The sequence below is a fragment of the Copadichromis virginalis genome, linkage group LG4 (assembly GCF_057382275.1).
Source record: "Copadichromis virginalis isolate Kocher_CV1m ecotype Utaka linkage group LG4, C_Virginalis_male_GT1.1, whole genome shotgun sequence".
Taxonomy (NCBI): Eukaryota; Metazoa; Chordata; class Actinopteri; order Cichliformes; family Cichlidae; genus Copadichromis; species Copadichromis virginalis.
Window position 1 is genome coordinate 27,315,434 of NC_140621.1, and position 25,128 is coordinate 27,340,561.

The 25,128-nt window shown below is 38.0% G+C and overlaps 1 protein-coding gene and 1 long non-coding RNA gene across 4 annotated transcripts in view; one reads left to right on the top strand and one right to left on the bottom strand.

Moving 5' to 3' along the window:
• Nucleotides 1-25,128, top strand: part of LOC146711687 (uncharacterized) — a 107,581-nt gene that overhangs the window by 17,060 nt on the left and 65,393 nt on the right. Inside the window, exons 3-4 of one of the 2 annotated variants that reach the window (XR_014920196.1) lie at nt 13,465-13,636; nt 23,893-24,141. This is a non-coding gene — a long non-coding RNA (uncharacterized LOC146711687). Of the gene's footprint in view, nt 1-13,464; nt 13,637-23,892; nt 24,142-25,128 lie in introns of those variants that run through there. The other variant, XR_014920195.1, reaches the window with a different exon arrangement.
• zfand2a (zinc finger, AN1-type domain 2A) lies at nt 14,218-21,651 on the bottom strand. 2 transcript variants are annotated; one of them, XM_085454640.1, is made up of 10 exons: nt 21,465-21,651; nt 20,818-20,915; nt 20,630-20,724; nt 19,466-19,597; nt 19,232-19,383; nt 18,968-19,096; nt 18,782-18,857; nt 18,606-18,682; nt 14,736-14,820; nt 14,218-14,542 (listed from the first exon to the last, which is right to left on the bottom strand). In XM_085454640.1, exons 2-10 carry the CDS (start codon nt 20,870-20,872, stop codon nt 14,504-14,506), a joined length of 840 nt encoding a protein of 279 aa, XP_085310766.1. In that variant the 5' UTR covers nt 20,873-20,915; nt 21,465-21,651; the 3' UTR covers nt 14,218-14,503. The 2 variants fall into 2 exon arrangements, with proteins under 2 accessions (XP_085310766.1, XP_085310767.1); XM_085454641.1 differs by having other exon boundaries at nt 14,690-14,820.

Consider the following 25,128-nt stretch of genomic DNA (forward strand, 5'->3'; position numbering starts at 1 on the left):
CGGCAAAGACTCTATCATTGTTTGGGACTGCATTCAGCCAGTGCTGTTGGGGAGCTTGTCAGAATTGATCCCTGTTTTCTTTTTTTAGCACAAACTCCCAAACACATGGCAAATGCAGTAAAAGCATACCTAGATAGAAACAAAAATACACAATGGAACATTATCAGTCATGGACTAGCTTCCCCAGCGCTCCAGACCTAAACATTATAGAAGCAATGTGGGATCATCTTGACATAGAACAGAACAAAAACCAGGCAACTTACAAATAATAGCTTTGGATATATTCCTCAGTAAGACTGGAGAATCACTCCTGAAAACCTCTTAAAGAAATTACAACAAAGCTTGTCTAAGAGAGTTCAGGCTGTGTTGAGGAATAAAGGGTGGTCATCCAAAATTATTGACTTGCAAGGTCGTTAGAGTTGTGCAAACTGTTTCAATAAACCTATGTCAAAATTTCCTAGCAAAATATAAGGAAATGAGAGGTGGCTCAAGACTTTTGCATAACACTGTAGTGTTTAGAGATTGTCTGTGTCAGACTTCTGTAGTTCTGCCTAATGTTTTACTGTATGCATTCATAGCCAATAGTAGGTGTAAGTGCTTTCATATCACTATGCATGTTTTATATCAACATTACTAGACAACTGCTAACAAACAAACAAACAATAAAAACCATAGATAGAATCTGATTCATGTCAGGTATAAAATTAATGCTTTGAGGGCCAGTAAAGGGTCGAGTTGATCTGATTCATTCAAAATGAAACGGGGGACCAGAACGACTCATGCTGCAGGGAATAGGCACTCATGACCAATATCGCTTATTACTCATGGCGAGTTATGATTCATTTAGTCACAGCCAATACAGTCTGCTAAATAAAAAGCCTCTTAATGACATGTTGTCTGTAATACTACAGAATGAAACATCTGCACATCAATCAAATTTTTTAGTGTTTGTTTACCTGATAAAATAATTTACATTTTATTAATAGCGCTGATTTTTGGGGGGTATTTTTGTTTGTTTGATATTGTGATGTTTTATTGGTTATATTAAGGGTAGATATGGGCTCCTCATGTTTCCTCTTGTTCTTTTTCGCCCGATCAATTGTTCCTCTGGCCACCCATCCATCTATCAAACTGACAAGTGTGCACTCAGCATTACCCACTGCCTCTGCCACCTTTTATAAACAAACCACAGCACATGTCAGAGGGAGTATGGATTACCACTACATGTTACAATGAGGCCAAACAACTTTTATTAACGGGCTGAATTTCACATTGTGTATTTACACACTAATTAAAATGCAAACCCAATTAAACTATTCAAGCTTTTGGGCATTGTCATTCCTACGTCATATTGAGTAGAAAATCAGCAGGATCTGACGTGGGTCTGCCCTCGCTGTGCTGCTTGGAGTGAATCAAATAACATTCAGATTCTATCCCAGGAGCATCAATCTGACACATTTCCACCTCTTCCTGTTCCAAACACAATCTCTGACAGTCTGTTTTCACTGCTGTCAGCCACCATCCATCAAGGAATTACATGAAACCAGGCTGGACCAAACGTCTGGGCACATCATCATTTCTACACCTGTGGATAAAACACACACACACACACACACACACACACACACACACACACACACACACACACACACACACACACACACACACACAAAACTACCTCCATCTGCATCCATATTTAAGATGACCATCCTATATAAAAAATGAAAAGAACAGCCAGTGAAAACAGCTTAGTTTGGTCAATGTTGGATTGTGCTCTTGGTGTAGCATGGAATAACATTCAGAAATACCTCTAGGTTTTGTTTTATGTGAGTGTTTCCATGGCAACAGCATGGATCTCTATGAAGTGACACACACACGCACAAACCCACCGCCCCCAAAACAGGACGGATTTCCACCTAGAACACGAGGACTAGAGTAGTGTGACATTTTACAAAGTGGTCTACGAGGAAATGCAATGATTTTCTGAATTATTAAAAGTCAGTCTGAGACTAACGATAGCCAGCATTAGACATTTCTTTGTAGAATTCAGCAGCGTTGTAGTAAAAACACAATAACCTTTTTAGCGTTCACCCTTGACAAGCAACTCAAATCAATCAGGACTCGTTCAATTTAAAAACAAGGGGGCGCACCAACTTATTAGTCTTCTGCTGAAGTACAAAAACAAGCGTTCAGTATCGATGTTTTACAGTATAAGTTATTTTGCGCATTGTTTGTATGCTGCTGTGATCCTGCCTCATTAGTCCTTGCTCAGTGGAGAAGATCAATTACAGCAATGGTCTCAGAGGAAATGAGAAGTGCATATAAGGTGAAATGTTAAACTCACATTCACACCTTGACTCTTGATCATTGGAGCGTTTATATTTGCTGGAGCCTGCTTTGCACAGACTGGTGAACCTGAACTGTGTCTGAACTGTGCAACTAACCGAAGCTGGTAATGGAAGAAGCACTTTGATGCAACCAGTATGCAACTTTAAAGACAGAAAACATACAAAATCATACAAAATCCCACAGAAGTCCGGTCAGTTGGAGCACAGGTGATTCCAAAATGTCTCCCGTGACTGATATTTGGTATCATAGGAAGTTCTGCTGAACACAGTTTTACTTATTTTTATCACATTATTTGTCATTGTCAATCAACTAGCTCAGAGTTTTTACCAACAGGAAGTAATGAATTGACAGCCAGCTTATTCAAAGCAATTTCAGCACATCAGCCAGGGGGGCTTTACTCAATATGTAATATTTGACAGCAACACATTGAATGAGACTGAACTGGATGATGGTGCAGTGATTTTGTCTTTCTTGTCTCTCTTTGTGCACAACTTTAAACTCTTCTGAAAATGACGCATCATATATAACAAGAGGAAAATCACTATTAAAGGTGAAGAGTGGAAATTTACATTTTGTTCACTGTTGAATTGTTACCAATCACATTTGGGGCCAGTGTTAGCTTGTTCTATGAGCTAGCAAGCTCGGTAGCTAGCAAGTTCTCATTTGTAGCTGAGCTGCTGAACATAAAGAAGCCGGACTGGTGACAAAAATTGGGAAGAAATGTGTTTTAAGCGACTTTGAATGTGGCAGGGTAGATTTCCTATTCTCCTGAGCGTGGTAGAAATATTCTTGCATCACCAGTAAAAGTTGTGTTTTTGCACTTAATATCAACACTGCAGCATGTCCATGGATAGAGCCTGGTCAGTGTTCTGAATGTGGCTTATTTATTAGCAAGTCACAAATATTCAACAATGGCTTTACAGATTACAAGTTTTAGAGTTTTATTACTGTTTACATGGACTACCACCATCTTGGATTGTGAAATTGGGGTTGGTGTGACTGCTCTAACGTTCGATATTGGAAGTCTATCTTGAGGAGAAATTACTGTACTCAGAAATTATGACTTCTGACTTCAAATAAAAAGCATGAATATTCAAGAAACTGCTACTCTACTTGGATTTTCCCACAACCATCTCTAATACCATATGAGTATTGTTGCTGAACATTTACGACCACTATGTATCCATTTTCTGACGACTGCTTTCAGCAAGGTAACACTTCACGTCTTAAAGCTCAAATAATCTCAAACTGGTTTCTTGAATGTGAACATGTTCACTGTGTAAAGTCCTCCACAGTTACGATCATACAATCATACCTGCTATTAATCTCTGTCTCTCTTCCACAGCATTTATCCTGTTTTCCTTCTCTCACCCCAACCGGTCACAGCAGATGGCCCCGCCCCTCCCTGAGCCTGTTTCTGCCGGAGGTTTCTTCCTGTTAAAAAGGAGTTTTTCCTTCCCACTGTCATCAAAGTGCTTGCTCATAGGGGGTCATGTGATTGTTAGGTTTCCTCTGAATCTATTATTGTACGATCTACTGTACAATATAAAGCGCACTGAGGTGACTGTTGTTGTGATTTGGCGCTGTATAAATAAAATTGAATTGAATTGAATTACGAGATATTCATTCTGTAGAGCATGTTTGGAATGTGGTGGAGATATAGCTTCATGCCAACAAATCAGCAGCAAATATGTGATGCTAGCATGCCAATATGGACCAAAATAGAATTGGAGCAATGTTTCCAGCATTGCAAAAAACAACAATAAAAAAAAATTACTCTTAGATGTTAAAAAGGAGCACCTTTTCCACTTTCTCTGTTTTGTTTTGATGGTAAAATTTCATATTAATGTAATGCTACCAGCATGGCTTAAGGACTGTCAGTGGTCAGCCTCAGTTGTTCATTAGGCTTTTCATTCTAGCATCATTAACTAAGATGGTGAATATGGTAGCTTGTCAGTATGCCCCATGTTACCATGGGCACTTCATTAATGAGGCCATAGCAGTCTCTGTGGGTTATCAGCCATAATTGATTATTGATAAAATGAGTCTAAGAAAGAGAGGAAATGTAGAGCGCTAGAATGTCGTAGTACATACAGACGGGGAAGCTAGCCACCCAATCATAAGATAAATACATCAAAACACCACACTAATAAAATGTGGCACAGCAAACTATATCACCATCAGGAAATGGCAAACACTCAGCCCACCACTACAGAGAGTGAGAGGCTAGATTAAATCAATTCTGAAATGGCAAATAAAATGGCAAGATAAAAAAAGAGCTGAAATACCTGATAGTATATTAACTCTAAAGTAAGTGGCAGCCTGCACTCGGTAAACAAACAGGACACTGTCACGGATTTGTTGGCAATCATCTCTTTTCAGCTTCACTACAGGAAGAGTTATGGGAGAACCATTAAATCAATACTAATAATAAAAAAATACAACGCCACCTCTAGAGCCACCATACAATAAAAACACTAAAATTAATACAGCGAGTGAAAGGTTTGGCTTTCCGAAGCCACAAGCATACCAAACAATCTCAGCCACGTGAGCTGACTTTATTGTGTCTGTGTCTCTCACCTGATTGGTTATTGTCTCCTGTTTGGTTCTGAGTGTTCCCAGGAGACATTAGCATTTTGCTCAAAGTGCTGGCCAAGCTACAATTTTAGTCCTCTAATAAGCTTATGGAATAAATTACCTTTTACTGTGAAAGTACTTTTGGTACTTTTTAAGTGAACGTCAAACAACACTTGGGCTGTGTAAAGTACATTAAAGAAAACAGTGTGTTGCAGTGAATCCTTTATGTTTGAGCTGTTCAAACACTAGAAGTTGTTTTACCAACTCTGCTGTGTGCTCTGGGACTGTGAGCCAGAGGAATTAGAGATGAGAAAAGAAATTGAAACAGAACAGATTTCCTTTCCGACTGTCCTAATTGCTTGCTTCATGAAAAGACTAATCACGGTGACAAAATGAGGGTAGATTGCAGACTGAAATAATGCAAGGATTGCAGTGCTCCCACAGGTCAGTCCAGGTCTAAGCTACACACTATATATGAATATCCTGTTGTTGTCATAGAAACCGGTACAAATGATGTCTCATCTGTACTTACTGTTTAGTGCAACACATTTGTCTTACTGTGCATCTGGCAGAAGTGTTTGGTTTTTGTTCTTTTTCTGTCAGGCTGTGCTGAAGCTCTGTGAACAGGCTTCTCCTTCAAAGGGACTTTATTTTTCTTGAGGTCTCTGTAGGTGACAATGTTTGAACTTTTGCCAGGTTTACTTTCTAAAAACTGGCATCTTAAAAAATGATATCGATCCATGTTACATGCTGTGTTCACGCCATGGGGTTCAAACTGACTGTGAAAACAAGCCATTGTTTGACTTACTTGCAACAGGCTAATTGGTCGCATTACAAACAACTAATTTTCACCACTGTGCTGTAAACACATCTACTGTTATTTATTCAAGCATCCAGTTCAGCTTTGATGTGATCCAAACTTAATGTGGTGACACTAAATGACTGTGTGGATTTTGGTGTGATTTAAGAGAGAAGTCAGTAGTGGCTTGTTCCTGCTGCGAGTACAGTTATGAATGATAAAGGATCATTATTTTTTCAATCCAGTAGTCCCAATGATGTTGAACCTTCTGCTCCATGGAGAATCTGACTGATTTAATTGATTAGCAAAGAGAGAAAACATTCATTAGCCTTAGAGACACCACTTCAAACAAAACATCATCAAAACAACAGATGCACATCTCTTGTGATGTCATGATGAAAGGACTGCTGCTACATAATTAAAACACTTGAAGAAGCAAGAACAAACAATGGAAAGCTGATTGAAAAAGAAGACCCAACTTTTGTCACTGGAAAGAAGACCATGAGATAACTCAGATATGGTTTTTGTGATATTACAAAGTGAAACATTTCAATTAGTAATGTCATAGCTAACTCGTGTCCTGCAGTTTTGAGATGTGTCATCAATCCAACACAGCTGATTTAAATGGCTAAATGACCTCCTCACATGTCTTGAAGTTCTCCAGAGGCCTGGTAATGAACTCATCATTAGATTCAGGTGTGTTGACCCAGGGTGAGATCTAAAACCTGCAGGACACTGGCCCTCGAGGCCTGGAGTTCGAGACCCCTGCATTAGAGTATTAGCATGAGAATTCATTAATGCAAAAACATTTCCTGTTTACCCCAGAAAGGTAGGCATATTGGTCTGTCAATGAAATTAATCTATTTATTTGTTTGTGTTGATTCTGATGTACCATTGTTGAGTTCTCCAGATAAAATGTTTTTAATAACATTGACATCATCTGGTTCTTACCAGTAGGGCTGGGCCATATCATACCGTTCACGGTAATACCGGTATAATGTTGGGCAACGACAAGAAAATGAAATATCGCGATAGAATATGGGTAAAACGCGCATGTGCAGTGCCTTTGTTTTCATACGCACATGAAAAAGGCACTTCGGCGACGGAGAATGACAAGGGCGAAAGCGGATCGTTGAATAAAACGGATGAACCAGAATTGGTTTGTAAAAATGCTGCAACTTCAGTGGTGTGGAACTGGTTTAGCTTTCGTCCGTTAATACCGTGTTTTTTGGAAAATACGGCACACTTAAAATCAATCCTTTGATTTTTCCGAAAATCGACAGTGCCCCTTATAATCCCGTGTGCCTTATGTTTGAATTCTGGTTGTGTTTACTGACCTCGAAATGATTTTATGTGGTACACGGCGCTCGAAAATCTGTCAAATGTTTTAGTACGACTTTGCAAAGCTACGAAGCCGCACCGCTTGATGGATTGTCGGAGCATTACTGCTATTGTAGGCAGAAGCCTCGCGGAGTGATACGTACTGTGCTTCAACATAATATTACCGTATTGCGTGTGTATAACCTCTTTTTCGGTTTTGTGGATATTATACATGGTTATGCTGAGGATATGTCGGCCAATTTCCACTGGAAATGCCTTTTGGTTAAACTGTCAGCAAGGAATTTGCATTTGCACTGTTACGTTTTTATATAACTTTAATGCAAAAAACATCTGCTTGTTTAAGTGAAAATACATTGATGTTTTTTTTTTTTTGCACTAATAAAATTGTGGAGTTGTAAAGTATTTTGTCTAGTGTCAATTATATTGTCAGTTATATCGTTATTGCAAATTTTCAAATCTATATCGTGATAAATATTTTTGGTCATATCACCCTGCTCTACTTACCACGTTCTAAAATTAGGGAAATATCACCTCAAATAACCAAGAACATATAACATATTACACCATATTTAACAAAAATGAAGCCAAAATGCAGAACCAGTGTGTGGAAAAACTCAGTACACTCCATGATTCAACATCTTGAAGAATCGCTTATTGTAGCAGTAAGCTAAAGAAATCATTGTCTGTTTAACTATATCAGTCTCTTACATCATTGTGAAGAATTTTGTCCCACTCGTTTCTTTTTTTTTCTTGCATGACCTTAATTCTTTCATAGATTTACTGCTGCTGTCTTTGAAATCACTGACCTGATGCAGGACCCAACTCCAGTGAAACCTCTGACATCTGACTCTAGAATACTTTGGTACACAGAGAGTTTATGGTTGACTCAGGATGCCCAGGTTGTCACCCCTCCACCATCATGTTTGACGGTGTTTGTTCTGATATGCTGAGTTTGGTTTTCATCAGATGTATTAGGTTAGATTAAAAAAAATAGTCCTGTTGCTGTGCATTACAACCAGGCATCTCCACTTTGCCTCTTCTGTCCAAATTACATTTCTCCAGAAGTCTAGTTTGTGCAACTTTGCAAACCTAAGCCATGCTGCCATGTTTTTTTTTTTTTTTAAAGATAAGAGGCTTTCTCTTGGCAACCATTCAAAACAAGCCATACTTTTTCAGTAAGCCATAACACTGTTATGAACTTTAACATCTATCATGCTAACTGAGGCGTGTAGAGTCTGAGATGTAGCTTTGGGTATTGGACAATCTGAAGGTAAATTTGCTGGTAAAATTGGCAGCTGTCTTAATATTTTTTTCACTCGTGAATAACCTTTATCATTACAGAATGATGGATTTCAAATTGTTCAGAAATGGCTTTATAACTGTGCCCATATTGATGAGCAGCAACAGTCACATCTTTCAGTTCAGTGCTGATGCCCTGCTTCCTTGACATTGTGCTAACACACACCTGAATGCTTCAGACCAGCAAAACTACCAAAGTCTCTGCTTTTATAGAGGTGCTCACACTTACAGATGAATTTAGATTTTCACTGCTTTTACATTTGGCAAGATTTTTAATGACATGCTGTAATATGTCATTAATATGTCATGCTTTGTTGTTCACCTGAAGTTACATTTACCAAATTTTAAGTCCTACATAAAAAAACAGATACCTTTTCATGTTGTGATACATAAACCCTAAAAAGAGGGTGCATTTTATTTATCATATGAGGACAAAGCAGTGTATCTGCATAGTTAGTTGTTTTTTTTAAAAACCAATAACATGAAATTGCTGTTGTAGGTCAATTGATATCTTAAGCTTGACTTCACACTTAATGATCAGTCCCACACTATGACTTCAACAAATCTATGATCAGTCAAAGTAAGAGGTACAAAAATGTCAGAGCTTACAAAAGACCTTCCTGTTATTCTTTAATTATTTCTTTGTGGAAAAACATGCATACGTTGTCTAAAACAATTTATTCTGAGATATAAATTAAAGTGTGCCCAAGCGTCTCATGCTGTCTTCCTTGGACTGGCTTCTATTTGATCATAGTGCAGTGTCAAGGCAGGCACTCCCCTGGGTCCTTGGACTGACTGAGATATGAATGTAGTGTTGGTTAAATGAAAAGCACAGATAATTACACACAGAGGTACAGAGCCATAGCACAAAAGAAGGCATATCAATTAATGGGAGCTGAAGTGGAAAAATTGGCAGCACTCAGAAATGCCTCAGCAGTTTTTACCAATCTTCCACTAATGCTCATCCATATTTTATGCTTTGAGATTCTATTGAGTGCTTTTGTTATATTTTATAGTCTTTTTCCATCAAGCTGACAGCAATCACACTACCAAGATGACTGGGTCAGATCTGTTAACACTTATATTTAGCTTAACAAAATGCCATAGGTCTGCAAGACATCACATTGACAGACAGGCACACGATAATAGCTGTGCATGTCTCTCAGATTAGTTCAGCTCAGATTGTAATTTGTAACACGACTGAAACATTTGTTTGTGATGCATTATTGTCATTCCTGTTGCAGAAAGGAGATATCTGTGTGTATGTGTGTGTGTGAATCTGAGTGAAGGGCGGGGCAGTATTTATAGTGGCAAGACCTTTGAGTGTTGTTACACCTAAGTAGAGTCTATGCTGCTGCTCTTTGTGTAAAAACTTTAATTTAAAGATGACCTATGTTTGAGTGACATATGTCATTAAAGCGCTGCCACTTTAACAGACTAATGAAACCAGAAACTGGCTTTATAAATCTTTTAAAGTGGCATCATATAATTTTGTTTGAAAGGGGCTTAAAAATGTAATTTTATGTATGACGACTTCCAAACGATTGCATGGTGCTTTAAAGAACATTTGCATTTCATGTCACAATACATTTTAAGCTTTTGCATTCTCCCTTGGCTCTAATTATGAAGTTGTGTTTTGCACCCTGCTTGTATCTGCCAGGCTTTATTCTTGCACACTACTCATCTGTTCAATGACAAAACATGTTACACTGTGGAAAAGAATAATAGCACTCAGCCAGAGCTCTTTCTGTCCACCGTCCCACTTTCAAACCTTAATGAGTGTCAAGTGTACTTAATACCTAGAATAAAATTACTCTGACTGAGCTTCAGAGCTCTTGGTGAGCCTCTAGCTCCCGGTGTTTAATGGCTGAAATTAATGTTTTTCTGCTCAATGACACGTTGTTCTCAGAGAACAAATATTCAGTAAAGCATGAACTGTTGTTCCTGTTTTGAAAATAAAAAATATGAAGCTGCTATTCTGTTCTGCTGCTCGAGTCCTGGGAATAACCAACTGTGCCAATTCAGCTAGCAGTGTGTGTGACTGTGCCAACTGTGTCAGCTGTGCAGGGCTTATGGTTTCTTTGTGCTAAACAAGTTGCACAGGTGCTGGTGCTGCTGGTAAACTAGCAACTCAAGTATAGTGAAAAAGCAAGTTCCTTAAAATTCAGATTATGCTAACCGCTCCCGAAGCAAAATCCTAAAGAGCACTTTGCTTTGGTTAATCTGTTTTACACACATATACATATGCACAAATTCTAATGTTATAATGTAGAAATAAATACCCTGAATTTCCTACTTATATTAGATGTGCATTTCAAAAATACATGTGGAAGCACCTTGCAGGTTTGGAACTTTTCAGCAGAAGGTTTTCTGACCCCTTAATCTCACAACTTTTCCATTAGCACTGACACAACAAGGCCACGTTTTTGCCCGTTTTCTTGTTTTCCTGCTGTGCTGTGAAATAACATTTGTGATACCGGGAAATTGGAGACTCTTACAGATTTATGTTTTCCTCCTAGGCTATAAAACTCCAGCTGGGAAGCATGGCTCCATCACTCTATACATAACAACATGAGCTCTTATAAATGCATGTGTTTGGTCTTCCTGTGATCCTTATTACCTGTAGACACCCTTTGGTTTAAAATGATTATATTCCTGTTATTGGGAAATGCATATATGTAACTTTTATGAATTTATGATAACAAACTGAATGGTTATTTTTTGTTTTTCACTTAAGAAAGGGAATCTTTACTTTTAAATTTTAATTTACTTTATTTTGGACACACACAGAGAATAACAGCGCTACTGACAAAACACGATTAGTAAAACTGACGCATGCTGAACCACTTGTAAAGTCACTCACTTGATCCATGATCGCATTTCGTGGCAAGCAGAGCTGACTCATTTTCTCCCCACAGAGATAATCTTTACCATTTACCTAGAAACAGTTTGTCAATTTCTCTGCAACAGACACAGCAGCACTCCAGCAAAAATCTCAAAACTTCCCCTGAATCAACAACACAAACGAGATCATGTCTCCATTTATTACCGAGATTAACAACATAATTTGTTTTGGCTCTCTTGATGGATGCTGTCGTGTCTGAGAGCCCAGGTGCATAAAGTGTACGCCTCAGAAACCTCCATTGTGACCTGGAGTCAAACCAGGAGAGACAAGGGCAAGGAGAGACGAAAAGCTGCTATTGTAAACCTGTCAAAGTCTGAATGTTTTCCACACCTAGAGAAATGACCTTTAAGAAAATCCCAGTGAGATTTCTATTTTTTAACATTGGGTTTTCTGCTTTCCCTCTTTTCACTTCAAATTTTACTCACCAGTTATCATGAAAGTAGAGGAATGTGAGAAGGTTTGTCTGCTTTAGTTGTTAGATATCCCAATCACCTTACTTAACAAGTCTGACAATCTAGGGAACAGCCTGTCTTCAGTTTCCACTTATAAAACTATTTACAATGACGCAAGTAGAATCTCTCCTTTTCATAATTATGAAAGTCGTTTCCACCAAGGCCACTGAGACTGCTATCAGGGAAACACAATTATGTCTGACAGTGTTATGCAACCATCTACATTTAATATGAAGCAATTTGTGCCCTTCTCCTTTGTGGCTTATGTAGAGATACTCACTAATAATGTTTAATAATAAGTCTGGAGAGGGAAAAAAATGCTTAGCTTGTTTGCATTTCTCTGGTATAAAAAGAACTTCCAGTGGAGAAGACTGGACACATGGATTTATTGCAATTAAATGCAAAAATTACATTACTGTTGGCTAATAAGGTTGACTGGAATATTTCAAATAGTAACAATTTGGTATTCCTTACAATAAATTAATTGATTAAATTAATGTTGTGCATAAAATGTAGGTTTTAATGTGTGCCCCAAATCCTGTACAGCTGTTAGCATCTACATTAGCTTAAGGAAAATGACTTTCCTAATGAATATGTAAATTTATGCGGCAAGATCTTACAACTGATCAGACCTTCTAGTGGCTACAAAATTTAAAAAAAAAATCATCCAGTGTTTTTAACAGCAAAGCATGCTTTGAATAACCACAATTGGCTGTTTGCAGATAGCTGAAATTACAATTACGATCTATAAGGGATTAAATCACTGCACGATGTAAGTGATGCATGCATAGATATCTAGTGCATCGTGCAAAGTGTGAAATGACTGAGTAACCATTTCACTGTAATAATAATAATTATAGTTTTGTGACACATGGTAAACGCAGTAGGTTAAAGAGGTCATGTCCAGCAGCTGTTCGCCCTTCAGCCATGCTTATTAAATATTATTATGTAAATTGCTTTGGGCAGCTAATATCACAACACTCTCCAACACTTCATCTGCTGCCACATAAACTGAAAAGCTTAGTGAGCTTTTTTTTATCCTGACTGTTCATGTAAATGGCAGCAAAGGAAAAAAACAAACAAACAACAAAAAAACATTAAAATAGTTTTAAAAAAGTTTTCTCAAAAATAAAGAGTTTGTTTCTGACTAACAGTTGTGGGATAATAATCAGCCTCCTATGGAAAGAAAATGAGCACCATTTATGATGCCTTACTGCCCTCTGCTGTACAACACCTGAATAATTGCTATAAGTAAAAGAGTATAATAACCAGTGTAACCAGTTCCATTCTTATATCTGTATTTTAAAGATTTGTCAACAAAATTTCCCACATCCCAATTTACGTTGCTCAGAGGGATAATCTCAGGTACAGCAGGCTACCCTGATAGTGCAGCAGCAGTGAAAAGTGCATTTATTATACGCTGCTAATTACACTGCTGTCCACATATTTTTATTCATCCAACCTTATCTAGCCATTGTTCACAAAGAACATTACACTTTTAAACATAATGATTAAATTAATGCTTGCTTTAACTTCTTATGTAAAATACAGAGCAGCCAAGACCAGCATGCTGTTAATTATTTGCACGCATTTTCACCATGGTTTGCATTAGACCTTTATTATGGCTGCTGAAGGGCTGAAGGTCAAAGCATTGTAAAATAAAGTCCTTAATTGCTTGTGGTAATAAAATTCTCTGTAACTTCTCTTTAACTTTTTTTTCTCTTCTTATCTTCTTAATGAAGTGAAACAGGGTGAAAAGGCTAAGATTGGAGCTGAAGCCTATCCCAGCTACCACAAGGCGAGAGGCAGGGTACACCCCAGACAGGTCGCCAGTCTGTCGTAGGGCCAACAATCCAATTTTTGGTTCAAATCACCATTAACATGTACAGAGGTGGTCAGGAGAGCGGTAGAACAGTGAGTATCTACAACCATTTGTAAAACATAGTGGAGGGTTGGGGCTGCACTTCAGCCAGTAAGTGTTTATGAAAGTAGAAAAATACAGGCAGATTTTCATTGACCATGGAAAACCATTTGGAAAGTGTTTGGCAGAGTCTTCATTTTTCAGTATGACAATGCAGTAAAAGCACACCTAGAAAACAACACACAATGGCACATTATAACATTATTTACAAATGACAAGAAAGCTTGCCTGAGAAACCAAATACTCATTTTCAATCTTAACATACTCAGTTTTCACCTTTTAAATTGTATTTACATGCACATTTGCAGACATTTCAATAAATTGCTGCCACCACTTCCCCATTTTCAATATATAAAGAAAAAAGGAATCCCTTAAGACTTCTGCATAGTACTTCATAATTAGTAAACCTGACCCAAATTTAACAAACTCTACCCTCAACAGCTAAAAGGCTTTATAGATCACTTGACAATTCCAAATCACTAATGGATTCAAATGGACTTACAGATTAGACCAAATAAGAGCCCATCTTTTCCAAGTGCAAGTGTAAATCTGAATTAACTGACAAACTCGAGGGTTCAGGGTGCGTCTTTGACATAATTTATTCAATAATCATACATTTTAATATAATGGATTCATCATGATAGCCATATAAAATATTTACAGAGCAAATCATTTGTAAAAATGACAGATTCTGCTGGAAAGTATATGTGCTTATATTGTAGAAGGCGGTAATGTGTCAGCAACTTCCAAGAGCGAGTATGTGCCACTGAAGAATCACTGATCCCGGAAAGTGACACCTCACATGTGCAGTTTCTAGGAAATAATTAGCACAGCTTGAAGTCTAAAATGGTGATCTGAGATTAAGAAAGGCTGCAGGTGGACTGTTTGGAGTCTCTTCCCTAAGCAAAGAGAAAACAAAGTTACAAAGATTCACCGCACTTGTACACGTCACATGACAAAAAATGTATTAAAAAGCAATTTGGTCTCATCTTCTACCAAAAAGACTGTTTAAAAAGGAAGGGTTGCTGTGACAACAGTGTACCTACATGCGTTCTTGTTAGCATGCTACTGACGGATAAGCTTTCCTGGTACCTGTTGTCTCTGCTGTTGGCGTCTGTATTCTTCTTCACTGGCAGCGAGAGCCTGAGCGAGAGCCAGATCCTCCTGCTCCTGAGGGCTGAGACACAAACAAGAAAATGTTAGTGGGGAGAAAAAAAAAAAAAAAAAACACATTGGAAGGACTGAGAGAAATTTGTTCAAAAGAAGGAAAGGAAAAAATAAATAAATAAATAAATAAATGAAGAATATAATTATTATATGAAGCTGATTTTCCTGGCTCAACATGGACATTCAGTCCACACGCAGAGATGCAGTTAAAGATTTTATCTTTTTATTTCTATCCATTTTTAAAACTAAATCAAAGTCCACGTGATTTTTCCTTGATGGAAAGAAAACATTTTTGCTGGGCACCAAAATTGACCTCCCCCAAAGACAAAGAGAAAAAAAAAAAAAAAGTCAATGTTTGCATAAACACATTATGCAGTTTTTGTTATGGACTTAAAATTCACTGCTACTCTGCTGATCTGAACCAAGCCCATAAAAAAGGTCAGCAACTCCATAACGCGTCATAGCACCATGAATTTTACATGAGTTTATGAAACATCCTGCATCATGTTGTAGTGAGTCATGCATTAGTGAAGCATCACTTGTGTATATAATTTACACCACCATACATTACATTTTATAAACATCAGGTCTGCTAAATAGCTGTTTTGGAGTTTCCTATCATAAGTGTGAAGAAGCTAATGATTGGCCGTGTGGTGAAACTGTCTCTGTCAATTAAGACCGCTTGTTTAGGGGAATAAACTTGCAGCAAGCAAAGCTGAGGATTCAGTTTCCTTTAGCAATTCCAGGAAAACTGTCAAAACAAAATTTTTAAATATGTTCACACCATGTAAGATAAAAGGAAAAACTGCAGAGCACGTTTCCTCCTTTATTAAATCTAATAAACCATCTCTATGGTTAAGATATGACATTAGATATTATTGCTTTCTATTACCGAGTTGATTGGAGGACTGAAAGTCAAGAGATGTATGAGAAGCACATCTCAGCCACACTGTGTGCGTCTCACAGGCTATCTGCTACTGGAAAAATGTTTCCAAGTGGAATAATATTTCCATAATGCACATAGATATGAGTGTTATAAAATATTTAAACCCCATAGAGGATAATGCAACAGCGATATTAGAGGATAAAATAATAGTCCCCTCTCAACATATCTGACACTCAAAAGCTGCTTTTACACATTTACCTGAACTTTCCTAGACACTGCATGTCCGACACATTTAGATCAGGCATTAAACAGTTTTCAATTTGGCAGCTTGCGCATACCGAGTCAGTGTTATGTTCGACTGAATAAATTTGTCAATTATCTGGTTGGTTCACAGTCAGTGAGTGGTCATCATGTTTCCTGTCTGCCTGCTCGAGTCAGGCAGTACCTTTACCCAAACCAAGGTATTTCAAGTAATTAAACACAGCTGAAGCCGACTCTCTGCCGCTCTGACCTACATGTAAGAAAGGACTTTTGAATTTATGTGTGAAAATAGACAACTACTACTTTTGGCTGCTCCCTTTAGGAGCTGCCACAGCAGATCATCTGCCTCCATCTCACCCCATCCCTAGCATCTTCCTCTGTCACACCAACCAGGGCTCTAGAGTGCGACCAATTTGGTGGCAAATGCGACCAAATTTTTCAGTGGTGCGACTAAAAATAAATATTTGGTCACACAGGTGTGACCAACTGTTCCGGTAACAAAAAAAAAAAATCTCTGTAACTCTCCGTGTGGTCAACAACCGACACACATTATGCCCCTATCATGGACTAAACCAATCAGAGATAGTCAGGGGCGGGACCTCTCTGATTGGCCGTGGTCCAGTTGAAAGTGCAGGTGGAAGAGAGAGGTGAGTAGCTTGAATAAAGCGATATCAATTCATTAATGGATTCCACACAAAGACCTAAACACGGAGCGGACCCAACACATCAGAATCAGCTTCGTCTTTCTCGGCTTTCTCACCCGACGGCCCGAACACGGACACGCTGTCGGAGCTTAGCGATTCTTCGGGTCCGCGCTGTGTCTTTTTGCGCTGATTCTGAGCTGCAGGTTTTGCCTCTCTCCAACCAAAATTCACCGAGCCAGCAGCAAAAGAAGCAGCAAACTGCGCTTCACATTTGATCAATGTCGTCATGAATTCCCTCTGACTTTTGCTGTTTTGCTTCCACCACGATAAAAATCACACTTCCTGCACAGCTCTCTCTCTCTCTGTACTTCAGGAACAGTTTCCCGTCTCAAATCTGTTTTCTGCATTATTCATTCGCTTATTACCCACCAGTCTAGCGTTGTTTACAGCGCTTTTTCTTTTTTCACTTAAATGACCTCAGACAAGAAAGCCTAATTTCTGCTGTTCAATACTGAAGAAATTTAAATTTCTTAAAATTATGCAAAATTGCAGAATATTGCAGAATATTTTTAAGGTTATCTGCTATAAAAAGCCAGACCAGGAAAATCTCCTGTGTTTTATTCTCAGATACTTTCACACAAAGGCATCTGCGGTGATTTTCACAATTCTGATGAAGTCTCATGTGTATCAGTACTGATAAATGATCAGAATTATAATATTTCTGACTGTCTGAGGCTAAATTGAATCAAATCAGGACTTTGAGAACCAGAATTGAATGGATTATAGAAATCAGTGATGATACTCAGCCCTAGTGAGCAGCCTAGGCCTGAGAGAAGTGGATGTACTGTAGCTGTGGGTAATAAGAAAAGATGAAAAGAACTATTGATAACTTTTTTGTTAAGTTAAGGCCTGATCTATCTGAAATTCATAGCCAGTGCTCTGACACGGTGCCATCAATATTTGAATGCTGAAAAAGCACAGTGTATCCAGAAAACACATTATATGCTGCAATAAATGCACTGCCCAAGCGTCCCCTCTCCCCACGGCCTTTCAGCAGCAGACAGCAGCAAACAGGTCGTCAGAGGAGAAGATGATGATTAAGTTTAACATTTTCTACAATATTGACAAAGCACTTTAAGCACAAGTTTGTTAGTTAATAATTTAGAAATTAATATTGTCTGTATAGATTCCCCCCCCCAAAGAAAGTGCACATGTAAAACTGCGGTGTTAAGCGATGCGGTTGAAAAATTTGAGTGCGCCTAACTTTTGTGCCGGTATGCCTAAATTTTTAAAGTTAGGCGTACCAGTGCGCCCATGTCAAAAAGTTAGTCTAGAGCCCTGCCAACCCTCTGCATGTCCAACTCCACTACATCCTCTTTGGTGTTCCTCTTTTCATACTGTCTGGCAGCTCCACATTTAACAACCTTTGTCCAATATATCCACACTCTGTACTTTATCCAGACCATCTCAGCCTTGCCTCACTAACCCAGTCTTCAAACTGCCCAACCTCAGCTGCCCCTCTGATGTACTAATTTCTAATCATGCCCAGTCTCACTACTCCCAAAGAAAATCTTAGTATCTTCAGCTCTGCCTCTTGTCTTTCTGTCCAAACCATATATGCTAGTAAGGCTCTTGATGATTGTTTTATTCAAATACAAATTCAACTGCTAGAAAACTTTGGATTTTTTAATTTGACCACTCCTTGAGGAACGTCACATGAGGTTCATTTCCTTCTCATCAAATGCAAAAAACAATACAACCTGATAGCCATGGTACCATAAGAGCACTTGTGTTTGCTGATTCAGTCTGATTCATTAACATTGTTTAACACTTAATTTTCTCCGTTTGCCTTCCCTTTCATTGTTGCTCTCAATGACTTTCTAAGAAGCAGCACTTTTAAGCTGAATGTCAGTGAGAAAAACACTCCTCCATTCACACCAGCACAGACATGAGTGGCTTCAAGGGGGGTGAACAATTTTGGCATTCGGAGAAAAACATACTCACCTAAGTGCTGGCGCAACCGTCTGCCTTGAATCAGCCAAAGACATCTCCAAAGCTCTTTGTAAAGCCTGTTCTTCTGTCTGCAATGAGAGCACAGCACCACACCTATGTTTACATTGACCAAACTTTTTTTTTTTTTTTTAATTAATGGCATCATGCTGTGTAAACAATATACATACCAGGCCGGCCTGAAATGATGCTGATGGTGGTATAACATTCTGAGCTGAAACTGAAGTAGAAATTCGCTGGGCAGAGCTAAAAAACAAAATTGTGCATAAATAAAAACAAAAAAACAAATCTTAAATTACAAACATTCCCCATTTTCTCTGACACCTTTAAATTCAATACGAGCTAAAAACACTCACCCAGTGCTGTGACTTCTGCTATTTGCATTCAGACCATTAGAAACAGGTCTTGTGTTTCCTGAACTAGAAGAACTGGAAGTAGAGGCAGATGTGGAGGAAGTACCTTGGGTCCTCATTAAAGCAGCATGTCTGAGACATCAGCAATTAAAAAAACCAAACAAAAAACACAACAACAACAAGGGGAAAAAATCAGTTCAAAGGTCCACACTGTCAGATTTCAGATGAAAGAACAGCATTATCGATGAACAGTTCAACGGTACTCACCCAGATTTGGACAGAGGTTTCCCGTCAGTCTTACAATCGTGGTCTAGTGGGTGACGGTGTTTAAGACAGTAATTTAAACGACACTGGTCACAGGTAACTCTTATCATCTCCTTCTGCTTACAGCCTCCTTTCGAGCATTTATTTGTGAAAATCTGAAAAAGAAAACATCGTCAGTTATTACTTTGTGGATTCTAACTGGCTGCTGGGTAAAACACAAATCAGTGTTATACTAACCTTTCTCTTTCTTTGTGCGGGGTCGGATTTACAGTCCCGATCAATGTGTTCACCAACTTTAATGTCAGGCATCTCTCCTCTCTTGACAGGAATGGGAGTGTCACACAAAGGGCATACTGGTACCTGGATATCCTACAGGGACAAATATAAGAAAAAAAAGAAAATATTATTTAAAAAGGAAACATGATTACAGAACACCAAAACAGTCCAGTAGATTACTGTGTCTACTTTTGCATTTCACTTCAGTAACTGCTTAAACTGAGGGGGAGGAGAGCCCTGGAGTCAGAGCCAGTGTCCTGACAGCATGGTAGGTGCTTATTGTTGCTATGTGGAGAGTTTATTTCATTTTTTGGCAATATTTTTGTTTGTATTTATTTATTTATTTGTTTGTTGTTGAGGGTGAAATCAGATTTTCCCTGTCTTTTAGCCTTTTTTTTGCCTGGATCCTGCCTCCTTTTCATTCAGGAATTTGTTACAGTCACCTGGCAGAAACAACAAAAACACCTAGTGGAAAAGGAGACAAGGAGGCAGAATTTCCTATAAATTTTAAGACTTTATTACTAATTAAACTCAGAGATAGACAAGCTGAAAGGAAACAAAACAACAAAACTCTGGACGCAAAGATTAAAAAGTCAAAGCACTCTCCCCTCCACAGAGGAGGAGTAGACAGACAAACACTGAGCTACTCCCTCCCTCATCTAAAGTACTCCCTAACCTGATTACTGTGTGGAGTCGGCTGCAAAGAGCAGCACCTAATGCAGGTGAATGAGGGTAAAACACACACAGGAAAACTACAGCAGGCCCTGCTAAGGCCACAACAGTTACCACAACCTCTCTCACTAACTGTAAACATAACATCAATTGCAGCCACAATAAGAACAAAAATGTGAAAAGCATGAACAGCATTTATCATGATGCAAATAAATGCTAAAATATACATTTTTCTTAGACTCTAATATTAGGTTGAAATACCTGAAAATCAGGGACATTTAAAACTAAAGGATTTTTAAATGATCATTTCTCTAATCTTGTGTATTCTTGCCCAGTAATTACATACTTTAAACAGTAATGTTGACTTTAATGAAATTTATAAGGATGTTGTAACTAAATAATAATAAAACATTTTCAACAAAGCAGTAAATCTGTACTTTAGGTATCGCTTACCTTTTTGTAGGATGATGTGCATTTGTGATTTGCATAGGTTATGTGATCCTTGCAGAATATCTCTTGACAAGCATCACATCTCATAGGCAGAAAATCTGTATTGTCGACAAAGTTATTATTATTAAAGTTCCAACCAAGCCTCGAAACGTAAACAATGGAGGGAACATGACTGTGCGCTTTAAACTCACCTAAACGTTTGCAGGTCTTCTCAGAGCAGTGCTCTCCTAAATCTGGGAACTCCATCTCTTAAAGCTACTTTTGAAGCAATATCCTGTGAATTTCAAACCTAAAGGAAGAGAAGGGAACATCTCACGGTAAGACTGGTCTTTCTGTACGCCAGCTAATGTTTTTATTGTGATAACATATGGTTACGAGTCCCTGATCTACGATGAGATTGCTAAATTGCTAGCCAGAAGCTAAGCTAACTTAAACGATTAGTTTAGTTACATAACCAAGTTTCTCTCAAGCTGGTTGCGATCTTGTGACAGCAAAGGGAAAAAAAATGTCCGATATTGAATCAGAATTATAAAATATTTTCAGCTGACGCTATTAACGCTTGCTTGATATAATAACACAACTACTTAGCACTTAAATAGAGCTAACAAATAAGCCAGTATGAAACTGTCTGTAAACGTCGAACAGGTGAAACCAAACAAATTAGCTGCATTTGTTTTAGACTAGACCTCAAAAAAAGGCGTAGTAAACATGTTTAAAAGACAGCTGTTTTGTTCATGTTTATGTTTGCTTAGCTGTTTGCTTAGCTGTTTGCTTAGCTAACAAAGCTAGCAAGGTGAATCTGACAGTTAACCTTAGCGTTGGTCTAAATTTCACTCACCAGATTCCGTTTTCCTGTCGCTCTGCTGTGCTACTGTAGGAGGCAATAACGTTATCTTAACTCATCCACCTTAATTCTGACTTTGTCGGTCCTTCTTGGTAATAGTTTCACGGGTGATCCCTTAGCACCGACATCTGCGTGCTGTTATGCTCAGCTGGCTGTTTTCGTCGAATTTTGATGTGTCACGCACGCTCCTCCCACGTCAGGACGTACTCTACGTCAGAGAAACACGTCATCCTGGGTGTAGTTTCCTAGAGCTGAATCACAGATGAAATGTCTGGAAGGATCCACAGTTTTACTCACTACTCATGATGACTGTCATTTATCTGGACGCCATGTAGCTGCTACAAAGAAATTGGTAGATTTTATTATTTTTTTAAGAAAGTTAAATGAGATTATTATTGTTTTTATTATTTTAAACAGGGGTATACAAACACTGCTCTATTCTGACAGTTTTTTTTTTTTTATTTCACAGGAAGTGGTGTGACATTCTTAAAAATATTTTTTAAGTAGGTGAAACCACAGGCTGTGAGTGAAACAAAAACAAAGCACAGTATCAGATTGTGTCATAGCATACTACAGTATCTACCTGGCAGACATGGCAACATGAGCGTTTTATATATTTGCATTTACTCTCGTAAAAATGAACAATCTTCAAAAGAAAGAAACGTAATAATAAATGAAAAAGTTACACTGTGATTTATCATGAAATTCTAATGGCTTTGTACCAACATATACACTAACTGAATGGTAACACTAGTGTCATATAATTATAAAATAAACAGCTATAAGCATACAAAGTCATTCATTACAGTATTCTGCATAGCCTATTTCTATGAACTGTACCAGTAACAATCCTATTGAAGGCTTTTGCTCTTTTATTTTATTTTATTTTATTTTATTTTTTTGGTCTTAAGAAAAGCCCAACTTGGATCTTGACTGTGCCTACCAATCTCTTCCCTGAGACATTTTCACAGCTTTTTAACAATATGAAACAACCTTCAGAAGCTCTACTTAATGTAACAAATGGGATACTTTGAATTTGATTGTGTCCTGTATCAGTTTGTCTGCTTTTCCCCTTAATTTTTTAAAAAAGAAGAAAGAGTTAAAAAGAGTTGAAAATACTTGTAATTTGTTCCTGGAATCACTAGGATCTCTGGCAAACTGATCACCACATTTATATCAGCCGGAGAACCAGGTTACTTTTATTTTGAAACATTTAACCTGAAAAGCTGTTGCCTACAAGTCACAAAAACATGTGTAACCTGTTTGAATTATGATTTTATGATGTGGAGACCAGTGCAAACTCTACATCTAAAACATTATTTAAGAGGAGTGAAAAATTAGTTTGTGGTTTTAAAATATTTCCCAAACTGTGATGAACAAAGTATATCTTGCCATACTTTGTTTATTCAGCTCATAGAGCTATAACCTAAATAGACACTGAGCGAAGAAAAACAATGAAAACCTTTAACAATCACATTAGTGCTGTGTGTAGAGTAGTTGGAGTTCTCATACATTGCAGGATGTTATCTTGTTCACACCGACCCATAGTGGTCACAATGTGTAACTGCTCCACAGAGAATAAGGACACTGTAAGCCAGCTTAGTAATAATAGTGGTGGCTTAAAGTTTGCTTGAATAATAACCACCTTAATATTGATATTATGAACCCCAGCAAAATGTAATGCAGTTGAAAAAAAAAGGACCTAAATAATAATCTATCAAGCATTCTTCACATCTGTGTGTAAGAACACCCGCTTTTCAGGTTCCCTGTAGCTCTGGCTAGCATTGAACAAAAGACTCCCATGTGTTCCTCTCTTGAGTGCAGAGAAACATAATGACACTTAACATCTCTTCAGCATTTTCATTTTCTGAAGCACATTATTTTTTTTCAGGCAAGCGATGCAGTCAAGAACACTTTACTTGTCAGGGGCTATTTCTTTCCCCAGCCTTGTATGTACTTCCAACACTTCACAGTCCCTGCCAGCTAATTGTCCTTGAAAAAAGGGTTGTATCTTAATTAATTTCTCACTACAGTTCCCTTTGTCTGGCTCCTATTCATCAGTTGAAGTGACGCGTAAGAGTGAATCATTATCATAAATTCGACATAATAGTCTAAAATTGAGTTTCACCTTCTGGGCTTTTCCAGAGCCTTTCAACTGTATATAGGTGTTTGTTGAGTTTCATTGCTTTTATTCACAGACAAGGTCAATAGAAGTCAGAAGTAAGAAAGGGTGTAACGAGGATCTTTATAGGACTATATTATTTACAAGACCATTTCTCCTGAGTTTAATACCTTTCCAGATATTTCAGACAAAACTGTTTAATGACATGAAGTCAAATTTATATTGGTTGTATGTTTAGTAGGAGTTCATTTAGTGTGAAAAAGCAGAATGTCTCTCATTATTTCTCTTCCTTATCTGCAGGTTAAATCTAGGCTGAAAAGAGTAATTTGTTACTCTTCTGTATGCATCTCAGGATATCTTCTTCCTGCAGGCTGTGAGGGAAGAAGGAAACAGACTTCTGAGATTGTTCCAAGTCATCAGTAAATAATCAAGTTTTACATTTTGTACTGCAGCAGCATTCTGCAAATCTTTGTTGTTAAAGACCAAACTTGTTTTCTAGAAAAGGGACACATCCTTACATCTTCACAAGTCCAAAACATATTCATTAAAGCACTGTAAATTTTATCCATAAAGAGTGGATTTTTCCAGTGGAGTGGGTTATGTTAAGAAACTTGAAATAGGAGAGCAATGGGTTTGATACTAGATGTTAAGGATTATCAGCATATTATCCAGTTCCTGTCATTAAGTCGTATTTGAGGTCTTGGATCCAAACCTTTTGAAGGTACAGAGTTTTTTAAAAGAAATGTGACACTTTTGTTTAATTTTTGATCCCCTTGTTTGACTTTGTTGATACTGAATGCAGTGTATGTCATGTGTTTTCGTTGGTTTATTAATGGATGAATGGATGGATAATTGGCAACACAGATTGACAAAGAAAAGGTGGGACAGTTAGGGTGTTAAATAAGGTAGACAGGAGTACTTGGAGTCTAGGCATATGTTAAGAGAGTTGTGACAAAGGCAAAGAAAAAAAAGGCTTGCACTGAGTTTTATGTAAGGCTGGACAATAAGGAACGAGAACAGGACTTGTATTGACTGGAAAAGCTGTGCAGCAGGTTAGGGTGCTTAAAGATAAAGATGGACTACTTTGAACCAAATAATTAAACTGAGGTTCCAGTGCAATAACTTTTTTGTCGTGTTTAAGTTTTTCATTGCCAAATTGTACAAATTAGTGCAACTTATTAGTGTATGAGTAGAATTCAGCTGAAAAGACATGAGGACTTTATTGGGTGGGGCTTGACCCCTGAGGCCCATACATAACAGACACTGGAGGAATATAGAAATGGTCAGAAGGAGTTGCACTGTGTCTTTGTGGATCTAGAGAAAGCAGATAGAGTACTGAGACAAGAACTGGTACTGAGTGGGGAAGTCAAGAGTGAGAGTTATCCAGGGCATGTATGAGGATAACAAGATAGTGGTAATGTATGTGGTAGGAGTGACAGATGTGCTAAACGTACAGGTGCAATTACATCAGGGTTCAGCTCTAAGCCCTTTCTTGTTTGCAGTGGTGATGGATAGGTTGACAGATGAGATCAGGTA

Coding starts and splice junctions, on each gene's coding strand:
- zfand2a (XM_085454640.1), bottom strand. CDS start 20,872: ATGGAGTTCCCAGATTTAGGAGAGCACTGCTCTGAGAAGACCTGCAAA. Junction 19,384..19,465: donor CCGCACAAAGAAAGAGAAAG/GTTAGTATAACA, acceptor TTTCTTTTTCAG/ATTTTCACAAATAAATGCTC. Junction 18,683..18,781: donor CATCATTTCAGGCCGGCCTG/GTATGTATATTG, acceptor CTCTCATTGCAG/ACAGAAGAACAGGCTTTACA.